The sequence below is a fragment of the Thunnus thynnus genome, chromosome 2, assembly GCF_963924715.1.
Source record: "Thunnus thynnus chromosome 2, fThuThy2.1, whole genome shotgun sequence".
Lineage (NCBI taxonomy): Eukaryota > Metazoa > Chordata > Actinopteri > Scombriformes > Scombridae > Thunnus > Thunnus thynnus.
The window spans coordinates 38,419,486-38,435,292 of record NC_089518.1 but is presented as its reverse complement, the minus strand read 5'-3'; the positions used below and the strand labels follow the sequence as shown (position 1 = coordinate 38,435,292).

The 15,807-nt window shown below is 38.6% G+C and overlaps 1 protein-coding gene and 1 pseudogene across 1 annotated transcript in view; both read left to right on the top strand.

Annotated features, from left to right (window-relative positions):
• Positions 1-15,807, top strand: part of LOC137170155 (trichohyalin-like) — a 31,114-nt gene that overhangs the window by 1,314 nt on the left and 13,993 nt on the right. The window contains exons 2-8 of the mRNA XM_067573437.1: positions 1,023-1,074; positions 1,217-1,301; positions 1,686-1,745; positions 2,636-2,695; positions 6,265-6,909; positions 8,469-10,247; positions 11,556-12,737. Coding sequence (XP_067429538.1) covers positions 1,283-1,301; positions 1,686-1,745; positions 2,636-2,695; positions 6,265-6,909; positions 8,469-10,247; positions 11,556-12,737 — 3,745 coding nt within the window. The 5' untranslated portion in view covers positions 1,023-1,074; positions 1,217-1,282. The remainder of the gene's footprint in view (positions 1-1,022; positions 1,075-1,216; positions 1,302-1,685; positions 1,746-2,635; positions 2,696-6,264; positions 6,910-8,468; positions 10,248-11,555; positions 12,738-15,807) is intronic.
• The window catches only part of LOC137170208 (GTPase IMAP family member 8-like), a 31,527-nt pseudogene that overhangs the window by 12,965 nt on the left and 2,755 nt on the right, over positions 1-15,807 (top strand).

The following is a 15,807-nucleotide window of genomic DNA, read 5'->3' as shown; positions in this document are numbered from 1 at the left end:
GGTTGAAAAACTGCAGCTGAACTTCAGTATTTAGTTACTGGAGATGAAGAGAAGCTGTCTGACTCTTTAAAGCTTCCTGTCACAGTAGATCCACACTGACACTCCTCTGTACAAATAAACAGGGCTGCAACTAACAATTATTTTCACTGTCGATTAATTTATTAGTTGTTTCGTTTATGAAATGTCAGAAAATTATGAAAAATGTTAATCAGTGTTCCCAAAACCCAAGATGACGTCCTCAAATGTCTTGTTTTGTCCACAACACAAAGATATTCAGTTTACTGTCATAGAGACTAAAGAAACCAGAAAATGTATTTTATACATTTAAGAAACTGCAATCAGAGAATTTGGACATTTTCTTCCTTAAAATGACTCAAAGTGAGTATCAAAATAGTTAGAGATTAATAGAGATTAATTTTCTGTTGATCAACTAATCAATTAATAATAAATATACTACATACAACAGCACACTATGCAGGAAGATTACATTTTCTTAAAGCAGAACAGTTCTGCTGTCAAACTGATTTAAATTGCTTTACTAATTTTATTGCGTTTTAAATTCCATTTTTAGTAACTTAATTGTTTAATGAAATGTTATCGTAGCTTCAGTGTGATGTGCAGCTGTAATATGATGTAAAAAAACATCAGACTGTATTTGGGTGGCAGATACTCAATATTAAAAGTCTCTGATATGAATTAGGAGCCAAAAAAACTGACCAGGACATCTCTACTACGACTCTCTACTTTTAACTGAACTGAACTCCTCAGTCAGAAATGTTAACAGTCACTTCAAATTGAGACCACTTGGGCCCCTGGTCTGAGCCCGGTAGTCCCGTTCATTAATCCCTCCATGAGTAGCTGTCACTGCATGTGTTCTTGTTGTTGTTAGATATGGTTATGATGCAAGTTTTCTCTCAACAAATTTACTGAATGAATAAATCCAGATTGCTTTTTACAGGATATTAGTTCTGTTGTTTCCTCTTTTCACTGTTTACTGAGTTGTTGTTTTTTTCTGCCTCCAGAACAGTTTTGACCTCCATGACATGTTTGTAGAGCTTCAACACTGACATGCAGGTAAAGTCCATCAAACTGTCCAACATCACAGTTATCACCTGTCACTAGTTTGATGTTTGTTTCTTGTCTTATGATTGTGATGTTACAGGACAGGTAATGTATGAAGATAAGCTAACTTTTCTTTCTTGTGCCTTTTATTTAGATTCTTAAAAAATTACCATTGGTGTCCAGATGAATCAGTCTGTGATGTTTCCAGCTGAGTGACATCATGGCGACTGCAGCAGCTGGTGAGTCTAATCTGACTTTTATATTATAGATATGAATGTTTTGTTCTCTTCACTTTAAGTAATAACATTTAGTTTTCTTTTTCCTTTTATAAATAACAAAGCCCACATTTGAAATTATTTCAACACACTACATAATCACTATGCTCAGGTTAATATCATGTCTTCAACATTATTCATCATTTAAATGCTGTAAGGGTAACGGACCTCCACTTGGTGGTGATAAAACATTACGTTACAGTATAATATGTACTGACATGTAACATGTTGTCTTTTTCTGTGAATTTCTTGCCATGTTACTTTTCTCTACTTTCACTGGACATGATATTATATCTCATCATAGCATCTAGGTGTGTCTATAATTGTTATTTGTGTGCATTTTCACAGAGGGAGATGATGTTAAGTCCCGGGAACGCAAAAGCAGCCATCAAGTACTTCCTCCCACCAGTAAGTCACTCTGAACTGAGTCAGGTTATAACTGTTTTGGTGATTCATACCAGTCTGACAAGTTTCTTCTTGTCTTAAAAAATAACTGATTTCCTTTTTCACTTTTTGTCTATAAGGAAATATAAACTGTAATGATACTGTAGCTATTGTGCACATTTTCCCATTTTTCAAAGAAGGATACAACAATATTTGGATATATTTGTGGAAACATCTGTAAGCTTCGAGCCTCTGATTGGGTGCATCCATAGCTAGCTACTAACTGGAGGACTTTGTTCTGTCTTTGTTCTCTCTTTTCACTACTTTCACTGGACATGATATTATATCTTGCTAACATTAGCTGTGATACAAAGTGGTGAAAATACTCCTATAAATCAAAGCTTGCTGTCAGTGGCAGCAGTGCAGCAAGATATAATGACTACAACAATGGGAGCATGAATAATTATAGATGGGATGTCATTTACATCATGTTTTTTAACTCAAGAATGTTCTGGGAACATGAAGACTGATGCACAAAAAGAGTTTTTCATTTCATATTCAACATAACAGACTTGTCAGACTGAAAGTAATGATGAAAGATGAGTTGAGAGGACAAGATCAAACAAGTAGAATAACTTAATAAATGAGAATGTTTTCTTAATGTTAGACTTTGAACTGGCGTCTTTAGACGGACTAGATGTCAGATGTCAGTTCTGAATCAGAGCTGGAAAACCACATGTGAGAATTTATGTCAGTTTTAACATGTACTTGGTTAAATGTTGGACCAAGTTGTGTCCTCCTCTTTCTATTCCCATGTTAAAAACCTCAGGACATTTAGTGTTCATGGGCAGGTCTATCACAGCATCGAGGTGTTAAGGTTTGTCTATAAATGTTATTTGTGTGCATTTTCACAGAGGGAGATGATGTTAAGTCCCGGGAACGCAAAAGCAGCTATCAAGTACTTCCTCCCACCAGTAAGTCAATCTGAACTGAGTCAGGTTATAACTGTTTTGGTGATTCATACCAGTGTGACAAGTTTCTTCTTGTCTTAAAAATGAACTGATTTCTTTCTTCACTTTTTGTCTATAAGGAAATATAAACTGCAATGATACTGTAGCTATTGTGCACATTTTTCCATTATTCAAAGAAGGATAAATCAAGTTTTGGACATATTTGTGGAAACATCTTTAAGCCTCGACCTGAGTGGGTGCATCCATAGCTAGCTACTAACTTGGGAACTTTGTTCTGTAAATCCTATGAATGCTGATACAGGCCTTTTTTAAAAACCTTTTTAAGTCCACATAGTGTTAAGTATTTATCATTAGCAACTTCAGATGGATGTCCACATTTGGGAGGACCCATGGTGCCGTTTACTTTGTATTTCACCCAGAAAATGGAAGCTAGTTAGCTTAGCTTACAAATGTTATGTCAGACCCATCTTATAATTAAAAAAAATCTCAGCAACATGGAGGCAGCCTGCTGTCTTGCACACTTGCTCTCCATGAGCCCACTCATCAGTTTGCGGCTCTCACCAATATATTTATTGGCAAAATGTTTAATTTCAGGTGGTGACAGTTTGGGAAATCCTCTTGATAGCCGTCTGCCCCACAGTCAGATAAGAAATGGATATCAGTTTCATCTCTGTGTGTCCAGTACAAAGATAGATCTTGGATGTATTTAGCCTAGCTTAGCACAAAGGCTGGATGCAGAGGGAGAGTGCTAGCTTAGCTCCATCAAAAGAAAAAAAATCATTTTCCAACAAAACTAAAGCTGTCTGATTTATAGGGGTGCACGATTCAGGAAATCTCACAATTTGATTTGATTCGAATTCTTGGGATCACGATTCGATTCACAATCAATTTGTGATTCATAATCAATTCTCAATTCAATACATTCATAGATTTGATTCTAGATTGATGTCTTTCCATTTGACTGCAGTAGACACTTTCATAGGTCTCAAAAAAAAATCACACTGAATCAAATGTAAACATTTATTACTCAATGTCAAGATTTATGTTCCTTTAGTTCACTCATTCAATAGGAAACCAAAGCAGCCCTGAGACAAAGGGTCAAATGAATACTTCATACAAAAATAAAAATGATTGCAAAGATAAACTGCTAAGTGCAAAACCTCAAATAATAACTTAAATTCATACTTCAAATAACAAAATCAAACAAACAATAGCTGCCTGCTATATTTAGCTGCAAAGGTAAGCACCTGGCAGGCTCACGGGTTGTGCGTTGTGTGTTAGGCTGCGGGGGCCGCAGTGAGAAGTTAAACCAGAGTCATCTTTTGGAGAAACCAACCTGTAACGCTGTACAACCTGTTATTTGACCAAAACATTACTAGGAAGAGGGGAGGACATTTCTCTTTGTTTGATAATGTTAAAAGTAAAGTTAGGCTTTGCTGACTAAAGTGAGCTAGAGAGTGGATGAGGAAAGCGAGCGGTGGTAGTGAGAAAGCCGGTGAATGAGAGGAATAAAACTTAATTTTCTGACTGTTTCACAGCGGTTACAAATAAACATGCCCACAACCACACAAACCTGCGGAGGTGCGCTGCAGCACTTGATAATGGCATTACTCCTAAATTCCACCGGGTGCGTGTGCGCCGCGTTCCGGCTCTGTCGCGGCCGCCGGAGCTGATCGTGGCCACTCTAGTCAATGTATCCGATTCCACCGGGTGCGCCGCGGCGCGTTTCAGAAGTGTCCCAGAAGTGGCTCTGCGCTCCGCTGCGCTAAAGATAGGCACCTCGTCTATTTTTTTACGGAAGCCGCGTCAAGCAGCACAGAGCAGATCGAGCTGGGCAGGAAGTGAGACACAGAAACAGCATTGAGCATCCAGTCAATTTTCAAAATAAAACCCCCGTGCAGACTCCATGGCCTTTTATCAACAATAAACGCAATTAAAACAGACGAACAAAGAAACCATTTAACTATGTAGCCTACTTAACCACAGAAGAAGCACAAAAAGGAAAATGACCAAATCAACAAAAGCTGAGCAAGTTAACAAAATTGGGCAGTTTAGTTGCCCTGCTACTGCAGTAATTACGGTAGCCTTAAGGCTCTTTATCAGCTTTGATTAGGCTGCTGTAATTACTGTAGTAGGAGTACAACTGACTTTCAACGGCGGATGGCTTCCCCACAGTGAAGACGCTCCGCTTCTGACACACTCCCAGTGGAATAGGGCGCTGTGCAGAGGAAGGAGCAAAACCACGTCGGAGCCGGAACCCGGCGCCCGGTGGAATCCCGGGGTCACACTTCACTCCCTTCTTCCCCCCGGAGTTGAGTCTGGGTGAAAACTGGCGCGGCGTCATTGCGCCATCTATGGGATTTAACTCATGTCAGGAAAAAATGGAAAACAGCGTCGTGGCAAGACTGAAAAATGTGAATCGATTCTTGGAATTTCTGAATCATTTCTGAATCGGCAGAGATAGAATCACGATTCAGAGGAGCTAGACAAGCACTTTCCCTGTTTCCTGTCAGCATATTTCAACAACACAACAATTCAGAGTGCTTTACATAAAACATAAAAGGCATCAAGACAAAATGTAAAAGAAACATAAGACAGTATAAAAAGACTTTTAAATAAAATTTAAAAAAAAGTTACATATAAAATAAAAACAAGCTAATATAGAATAAGACAGGTATAAAATACAAGAATAAAAGTTACAGTATGCAGTGTAAGAAATGAATAATTATTTGATTTAATAAAAGGCAGCAGCAAACAGAAAAGTCTTCAGCTGTGATTTCAAAGAACTGAGAGTTGCAGCAGACCTGCAGTTTTCTGGGAGTTTGTTCAGATATGTGGAGCATAAAAACTGAACGCTGCTTCTCCAAGTTTAGTTTTGACTCTGGGGACAGAAAGCAGACCTGTCCCAGATGACCTGAGAGGTCTAGATGGTTCATAATGTAGCAGCAGATCAGAAATGTATTTTAAACCATTAAACCAACAGCAGTATTTTGAAATCAATTATTTGACAGACAGGCAGCCAGTGTAAAGATCTGAGAACTGGAGTGATGTGATGCAGCCCCCCCCCCCTCCCAGTTCTGAATCAGCTGCAGCTGTCTGATCAAATGTCTTTTTTAGAGAGACCTTTAAAGACACTCACAGTAGTCAAATCTACTGAAGATAAATGCATGGAAGTTTTTCCAATCCTGCTGAGACAAACGTGCTTTAATTCTTGATATATTCTTCAGGGGATGGTAGGCTGACTTTGTAATTGTCTTGATGTGGCTGTTGAAATTCAGGTCTGAGTCCATGATTACACCAAGATTTCTGGCTTGATTTGTGGTTTTTAACATTATTGATTGAAGCTGAGCTAAGTTAAGCTAAACATGTTGTGGACTTGATGCGCAAAAATTAAACTGATTTCCATCTTTCCATCTGACTGGAGAAGCTGTGACTTCACAAACAGTTGCCCCTTTAAATTTTCTCACTGGTTATCAGCAAATAAGATTTAAATAGAGAAACATTTTGTCACATTGATCGTTTTACAGGTTTGTTGACGATGTTTTGTCTGTTTCATTGTGTTTTCTTTTCAGTGTCTGAGCTGAGGGTTGTTCTGTTGGGGAACAGCTGGTCTGAGAGGAGTTCAGTGGGGACCTTCATGTTTGGTGAGACTGTGTTCGACACTCAAAAAGCACCAGACTGCTGTCTGAGAGTCAGAGGACGATGCAAGCAGAAAGAAATAGTTCTCATCAACACCCCAGATCTGCTGCGTCCAAACATCTCTGAAGACAAACTGACAGAGTTTATAGAAAACTGTGTGAGTCTCTCTGATCCTGGACCTCATGTGTTCCTGCTGGTTCTACAGCCTGAAGACTTCACTGAGGAACACAAACTGAAACTACAAACGGTCCTTGAAAACTTCAGTGATCGATCATTTGATCGTTCACTGATACTGATATCAACACCTACAGAGGAGAGTTCAGGTCTCACAGAAAACTATAAGCAACATCCAACATTAGGACCCATGATCAAAATGTGTAGATACAGATACTTGAAGCAGAAGGATCTTGAACTTTTTGAGCTGTTGACACGTTTGGGTCAAATTGTGAGGGAGCATAACGGAGAACATCTGAGCTGTGATGAATCTGAGAACTGGACAGATGGGTTAACTAGTTCTCATCAAACCCTGAACCTACAGAAAGCACTACCTGCTAACATGGATCCTGCTCGAGCTGCTGGTAAGTGAAGGAAAACATTTTGATGATCATGTTAATGAACATAATTTTTACTGCTCCTTTCAAATTTTGTTGCTGCCAGGAAAAATAGTTTCAACCAAATGAATTGCTGCTTTATGCTGCTACCAGACTAAAGGATATTTATGTCTTTTGAGATGGCCACTATCATATTAGGTGAACGTAATCCTACTGTAACCGAAAATCATATTAGACTACATGTTGAAAAAAAACAACTAGCGATCTTTCACAACCTGCATGACATGTAAAGGTGACAGACGTCTAGGATGAGGAATGTTAAAAACCATGACATCCAAAGACTGTTGTAAACTACAGACTAGAACAGAGAAAATGCACTCGTTTGGGTTCTCATGAGGTGTCCTAGACAAAGAATCAGTTGTTTTCCACAAGGAAACATTTCACACTATGAAATGACAAAACATCATACCTGATGGCATTAGCTGTGTATATTTTTAATCAGGCTGTCTATTGACGTCAGTGGTGGAGGCTCTGTAGACAGCTCTGGTCCAGACTGAAATATCTCAGCAATTGTTGGATGGATTTTCCATTAAATTTTGTTCACACATTTATATCCCCCTCAGGATGTATTACAATAACTTTGATCCTCTGACTTTTCATCAAGCCCATTGAATGCTTCATTAATTAAATGCTTCAGCAGTCTGTGGTGGCAGTGTTCAGTTTAGAGAGTTAAAACCTTAAAAATATGAGTTGAAAATGTTTTGATGTATCTGAGCCTGTGTTCAAAATGAGAATAAGCTCCAGGTCTGGTTCCTATGGAGGTTGAATGCATTTATTGTACTGAAGTTGTGTTGGACAAAGTATCTGTTAAATGACTATAACATAATATAGTGTAACATAGTATAACTACCGCTGCACAGTTTTGTACATACTTAGTTTGACTGTTGATACGTCTGTTTTTGTGATATTTTGAGAAAATTAACCCATATTGGTTTTCAGTTTTCTGATCTGTCACTTGTAAAAGTTTGGTTAAGTTCAAGAACCCAAAACTACTAGATCAGGGAAAGATTGTCTTCATGGTTTAAAGAAACCAATGTTGACTTTTAGGAGAAAATAATTGAACTTTTCTGCAGTGTTGTCAAATGTCAATGTAGATGTGTGTAATGTACACATGAAGTACTTCACTACTGAAAGAGGTCAGTTATTATTTGCACATTAGTAAGATGGAGTTTATCTGATAAATTCTTCATTGAAGGTTCACTTGCTATTTGTTTCTGAAGCTTCCACCTGATCTTCTTCAGTGGATTTTATTGGCAAACTGTGTTTATCTAAAAACTGCAAAACGTGTCATTAATACAGATGTGATGCACATTTTTGAACAGTGACATCGCTGACTGATAAAAACTGTCACATGTTTAGAAATGTGTGAATCAAGATTCATGGGGTGAATTTTAATGTTCAAAACCAAAAGAATTTAAGAGCAAATCTTATATTAGTTCTCTTGTCTTTTTGAAATGATTGTGTGACTGAATGTAAAAATGGAGGATGATGAGAATGTAACGGTTTTATTTCTTCTGCTGTGACAGTTCATGGACTCAGGATTGTGCTGTTTGGGAAAAGTGAGGAAGAAAAGATGAAACTAGGAAACTTCATGACGAAAAAATCTTGTGATTTTCAGAGATTTTCTCCAACCAAACAGTGTGAGTCAGTGTCTGGAGAGTGGAACGGAAAACCATTAACAGTAGTTAAGACTCCAGATATCTTCAGTCTGTCTGTGGAAACAGTGAGAGAAGAGATGAAGAACTGTGTGACTCTTTGTCCTCCAGGACCAAACGTTCTCCTGCTGTTAGTGAAGCCTTCTGATTTCACTGAGAAGAACAGACAAACACTGAAGTTCATCCTGAGTTTGTTTGGTCAAGATGCTTTTAAACACTCCATGATCATCACCACATACTGCCATCAGTGGAATGAAACAAGTGTTTCTGTAAACAAACTCCTTCTGGAATGTGGAGGAAGACTCCACAACATGTTTGATGAAGACCATAAACAGTTAATGGTGAAGATTGAGAACATTGTTCATGAAAACAAAGGAACCTTCCTCACCTTAAAGAGAGAGAGGGAGGAGTTAGAAAAAAAACATGAAGAAGAAATGCAAACAATGAAAAGAAGAATAGAAGAACAGAGAGCAGATATTGAACAGGAGAGAAAACAGAGAGATGAACAACTACAGAAAAAGGAGGAAATCATAAACAAGGGGCGTGAAGAGAGAAAGAAAGAACAGGAAAAGAGAGAAGAAGAAGACAAGAGGAGGAAAAGACAGGAAGAAATTCAAAGACAGGAGTGGGAACAAAAACTTGCAGCTTTGGAGAAAAAGATAAAGTCAGAATCAGAAGAAAAAGAAACTATTGATAAACAGCTGGTGCAGAACAGAGAAGAGATGAGAAAAGAACAAGAGACCTGGGAGAAGAAACAAAAAGAAATGTGGGAGAAACAACATCAAGAAGAAGAACAGAGAAGATTAAAAAAGCTCCAAGAAGAATATGAAAAGAAAAGAAAAGAAGATCAAACCAGAATAGAAGAACAGAGAACAGAAATTGAACAGGAGAGAAAACTGAGAGACAAACAACTTCAGGAGAAGGAGGAAAAGATTCAGAAAGAGCGTGAAGAGAGAAAGAAAGAACAGGAAAAGAGAGAAGAAGAAGACAAGAAGAGGAAAAGACAGGAAGACATTCAAAGACAGGAGTGGAAACAAAAACTTGCAGCTTTGGAGAAAAAGATCAAGTTAGAATCAGAGGAAAAAGAAACTATTGATAAAGAGCTGATGCAGAACAGAGAAGAGATGAGAAAAGAACGAGAGGCCTGGGGGAAGAAACAAAAAGAAATGTGGGAGAAACGTCTAGAAGATGAACAGAGACTAAAGGAGGAGCAGAAAAGAATAAAAAAGCTCCAAAAAGAACACAAGCAGGAAAGAGAACAACGTGAAAAGAAAAGAGAAGAAGATCGAATCAGTAGAGAACAGGAGGAGAAAGAGAGAAAAGATTTAGAGGAAAACTACAAGAAAAAAATGGATGAAATGAAGATGAAATATGAAGAGGAGGCCAGAAAACAAACTGAAGAGTTTATTGAGTTCAGAGAGAAATACACAAAGGACTTGGAAGCTCTGACAGAAAAGCACACGGAGGAAACAAAGGACATGAAGCAAAAACATGAGAGACAAATGCAAGAGGCAGAGGAGAGACACAGCAAAGAATGTGAACTGTTAGCTGATCGCTCAAAACACAAAGAACAACGTCTGAAAGAAGAAATGGAGGACTTAAGGAAAAAGCCTGAGCAAGAGAAGAATGAGCTGAGAGAGAAACACTCAGGTGATTATGAGAAACAGAGCTCAGAGTTTGTCAGGATTGTGCTTTTTGAAAAAGCCTGTTGGCAGAATATCAAGGCAGCAGGAGGAGGATCTCAGGTGTTATATAATGTTTTCATGGTTAATCAGATAAAATTAACCATAAAAACATTATAGTTTTCATGGTTAATTGGATAAAATTGTGTCATGGTATTTGACTTGATTTTAAGTGGACAGAGGGACAACACATGTCCTGTTCCTGATACGGAGGCAGTGACTGCTCGTCTAATTTTAACTGATAGGTTCCGTCTCCTAAAACAGAAGTGATGTGTAATCTCCTTTACTGTATCATTACAGACAGGCAGAGACAAACGACAGCATAGCTTTAAGTGAGAGGTGTAGCAGCAAAACTGTATGAAGAGTGTGTCATAAACCAACAGTCAGGTGTACATATGAACAGTGAAAGAGGTTTTCCTCGCTGTAATCATTCCTCCTGTTCATACTGGATATTAAAAGATCCTTCAAATGTGCTTTCAATGGAAGTGATGGAGACCAAAATCCACAGTGTGTCCACACAGTCATTTAAAAGTCTGTGTGAAGCTTCTATTCAGCTTCATCAGTCTGAGTTAGTCATATCAAGTGGATATCTGACACATTTACAGTCTTTTTAGCATCAAATTCCCTCTTTGTGTTTCCTCGGACAGTGTTTCCCTGTTGAGCTGCATGTGGAAGTATAGTAACAAAAAGAGGAACTTTAGCACTAAAAAGACTGTAACATTGAAAGATATCTACTTGATTTGACTCATTTGGACGCTGAAGCTTCATATTAGCTTCAGATAAACTTTTAAATACATTTTTGGCACAGAAGGAGGACTGTGGATTTTGTCCCCCATCACTTCCATTGTAAGGTCATTATGAAGGGATCTTCTAATGGTCAGTATGAACAGGAGGAATGATTACAGCAAGAAAAACATGTTTAATGTTCATTTAGGCTCCTGACTGTTGATTTAAGACAGAAAGACAAAAGGGTACCTCGGATATATGTTGTGAGAGGCTTTGCTTTGATTTAATTGGTATTTGGAATTTTAAGTCCATCATACAACCCAGGTTAATCATGAATAACATGGTAAAACATCACATTTTAACATGCTGACACCGAATTGCACTAGATCATTGCCAGAACCTAAAGATGACTGAAAAATATCTCAAGTGATTTCAGCCTCATAGTGAGTTTGTGTCCACAAGTTTATACAACATGCTGTTTATGTGTGATCACTGCAATCATCAAGATTATTTTGCATTATTTTATCTTTCTCTCTGTGTTGTATTACAGCTTCTGCATTCAGGATTGTGCTGTTGGGGAAAACTGAGGACAAAAAGACAAAGATTGGTAACTTGATCATTGGGAACCAAGGTTTTTATTTCCAAAAACATTCACCCATCAAACAACGTGTGGCTTCCTGTGGAAAGTGGAAAGGAAAACCAGTCACAGTTGTTAAAACTCCAGACATGTTCAGTGTGTCTGAGGAGGCTGTGAGAAGAGAAGTGAAGAACTGTTTGACTCTTTGTCCTCCTGGACCGAATGTTCTGCTGCTGTTAGTGAAGCCTTCTGATTTCACTGAGGACGACAGACAAAGACTGAAGTTCATCCTGAGTTTGTTTGGTCAAGATGCTTTTAAACACTCCATGGTCATCATCACACATGAGGGGATGGAAAAGAATGTATCTGTTAATAAACTCCTTCAAGACTGTGCAGGAAGACACTACAACATGTCTGAAGAAAACTATCGGTTGTTAATGGAGAAGATTGAAGAAATTGCAAATAGAAACAATGAAACCCTTCTGCCTTCACGTGAACACATTAAACCAGTTTTAAACCTGGTTCTGTGTGGGAGGAGAGGAGCAGAGAAGACTTCAGCAATCAAGGCCATTTTAGGTCAGACAGAGCTTCATTCAGTCTCCAACTCATCAGAGTGTGTTAAACATCAGGGAGAGGTGTGTGGACGTTGGGTTTCCCTGGTGGAGCTGCCTGCCTTGTATGGAAAACCTCAGGAGGCAGTGATGGAGGAATCATTCAGGTGTATCCCCCTCTGTGATCCTGAGGGCATCCATGCCTTCCTCCTGGTCCTACCTGTGGATCCCCTCACTGATGAAGACAAGGGAGAGTTAGAGACCATCCAGAACTCATTCGGCTCTCCAGTCAATGACTTCACCATGATTCTGTTCACTGTGGAGTCAGATCCTACAGCTCCAGCTGTTGTTGACTTTGTAGGAAAGAACAGAGACATCCAGGAGCTCATTCAGAGCTGTGGAGGAAGACATGTTGTTCTCAACATCAAGGACAAGCAGCAGATCTCTGAGATGTTGGATACTGTGGAGAAGATGAGACTCAACAAGGATAAATCATGCTGCTATACAACTCAAACATTTGCACAAGGCAAAATGGATCAGATCGTACAACAACAGAAAACCATCAGAAAACTGCAGGCTGAGCTTGAGAAGATCACAGATGCTGGTAAGTACTTCAATTATATAATCAAACCTAAAATATTTTTCTGTTTCCTGTCAGTCTAGATACATTATAAGCTTGAGTTTAGATTTAAATACAGTTATAACTATGGGTCAAGTGTTTCTGGCTCCAATCGGAGTCCTTTAATGTTAGATGTGATTCTTGTATTTAAATAGCAATAGAAGATATGCAATGATGATTCAATACATATCTGACAGAGACTGTCCTCCCAAGAAAAACAATACATGGGTTGTAAATACAAATGGCCCAATATGACCAAAGTGCACAAAACTTCCCTAACTATAGAATCATGGTTATTATTGTAGCCAAGGCGATAAGGTTGCATAAATTATAACTACACACTCAAATTTCTGCTGGCTTCCTCCCTCCCAGTATATTTAAAAAATGCAGCGGAGGAGTGGAGGGCAGTTACTGTAGTGTGTAACGCAGAGGGTCAGAGGACACCGAAGGTTTTTCTCAATACAGAGTGCAGCAAGTCTGGACTTGTGTACTTGGGAGTTTGAACTCAGCAAGTTCAACTCGAGAATACAAACTCCAGAGTACGGGAGGATGGAGTAGCTACTCATTTGCAGTTGGAACAGCAGTGTTCTTGCCGAAAGCAGGAAATCAACTCGTCTCTGGTGATTACACTTCAACACACCTTTACCTGACTGCACTGTAACAAAATAATCCCAACTCAAAAGCTCCACCAACAGACTTTCGGCTGAAAAATAACCTAATTCACGGTGAAATGCAATAAATTATGTTACCCAATCTGTAATGTAGCTATAACAAAAATCCAATCTAGTATGTATATAAAAAATAAAACTAAATTAAATAAACTGTTCATTTTGATAAATTTGTATTCATAGATTTTTATTGAAACATATCTGTACATATGAGGAGCCAAAAGTCCACAGAGCCAGCAGTGATGTTCTGTCCAGTGAAAACATGAAGCTTCACTTTACCGTCAGACAAACTGATGTGGCTGCTACAAATATTAGATTTAATCTGCAAAACCAAAATTTATCTTCCAAAAGGAATTATATCATATATCAAAATTTTACGCAGACATCAGAACCAGCACTAAATTACCCAAGGGTTGCAGAGATCAGACTGTTATCTCTGGGATGACAACATGTTGACCGGTTAACTGGTGTTTCTGATTAACTGGTGATACTTGCGTGTGTGAGACATGGATGTATAAAGAGAACTGGATACAGCATTAGAGGCGGGGCCCTGTTCATTCCTATGAAAGTTGTTCAGTTGCGCATGAAGCCAGAAAAGTTCAACTTCTTCTGCATTACTTCCGCATCTGTTGGATCCCATAGAGCGAGCGCACTGGAGACATTCGCTGGCTGAGCTGGCTACTTCCAGTTTAGCCCTCCAGCTAACTTGAATGGGGTTAGAATAATTCAATCGTGCGGCTCTTCTAGATGTTTGAAATGTTATCGGACCGAATGGATCAAATTCTGAGATGAGTCATTTTGTGGGTTTTGCAATGCTCAAAAAAATGATCTGCTGATTTACAGACACTTTCACAATGTAAGCCTATGGGAAAATGTCTTTTTGGGCCCAATAGCATCACATGGCATAATTACAGGGTTTGGCCACTATGTCAAATTGGCTTCACAGCCCGGCGCTGTTCCTGGGGGCTTGGCATGAGACAGATGTGTGGTAGTTGTGGCTTGTTAGGACACATTGTCAACTAACCAGGAAATAAACATTCTGATCACTTCATCTCTCTATCACATTCTCTTGTCGGTGTCTTTTGAAACATTGCAATAGAAAGGGTTTACTGAAGCATTAATTTTGGTCTCAACAAAAATACATGAGGAAATACAAGACAGCTGAACGTTATAATGTATCATCACTGATTGATGGAGGTGACTGACCACCGCTCAGTGTAGCATGAACAGCCACAGATATAAACACATACCACATCTGGGCTGTAGGATGTTAGACTGGAACTACTTGAACAAACTGATGGTAAAACTTAGTGAATGTATCATTTATGAAAACAGTCTGGAAAATGTCAGTAGAGTGTTTATGAAAATATAAATATTAAAATAGAATTGTGAAGCATGTTGACATTTGACATTTTTAATAGTCATAACTATTAAGAAACATATTCAGTATTCTGTATTTTTAAATCATCATAGTAGCTGTATTACAACAACAACAATATGAAGACAGAAAATACTTCAAGGTAAATTACAAAATGCAGGCTCAGCTTTCATTTATTGTAGTAATGGTATCTCCATTAAACTAAAGTGTTTTGGTATAAAAAATATAATTTTTAATCAAAAAACTATTTACACATAAATATATTTTGTGACAAACCAAACTGCTGTAAAATTGATGAACTAACTGACATTTCAGAGTTGTGACAGTTGTAAGAGTGAATAGACCTCTAACTCAATATACATGTATACATTCAGAGCCTGGATGTATAGAACATTGATAGAACTGCATTCAAAGATAGTGTGAGAGGATCCTCTAGAGAGAAGACATCTCACTCTGTTGGAGTTGTTGGAACTACAGAAACACTCTGATTGTACAGTGATGTTACAGAGTGGAGCTTCTTCCCTCACAAATGATCTTTAGTTGAGTAAAGACACACAAACTGACAACAGTGGTCGAGCGAGAGCGAGAGAGCGAGCGGGTGTAACTGTGTTAGCGGCGACCGGAGCAGAGAGAGAGTTCAGTTAGCAGTTAGCTGTGGCAGTAATAGTACAGTTTGAGCTGCTGTTCTGACAGAGAATAAATTCTGCAACTCCTCAAGACTGAAGCTGAGTTCCCGTTTCTTGCTTGCTACCTGTTGATAAAGTGGAGGGAGTTAACCCTGAAGTTAGCGGTGACTTCAGCCCTGGACTAGTTGACAAAGTCTCCCCTGTGCTTCCTGACCACGGTCTGGACGCTGAAACAGGAAAGGTGAACACACAGTATGAATTAGTGACAGCTGATATGAGTTTGTCATTTTTACCTCTGAAGGTGACTTTTAGTGTGTCTGAACATGAGAAGCTGTTCGCTGAATGTTTGTGTACGCGGCAATATTGCCAATGAAAAGAGAGTT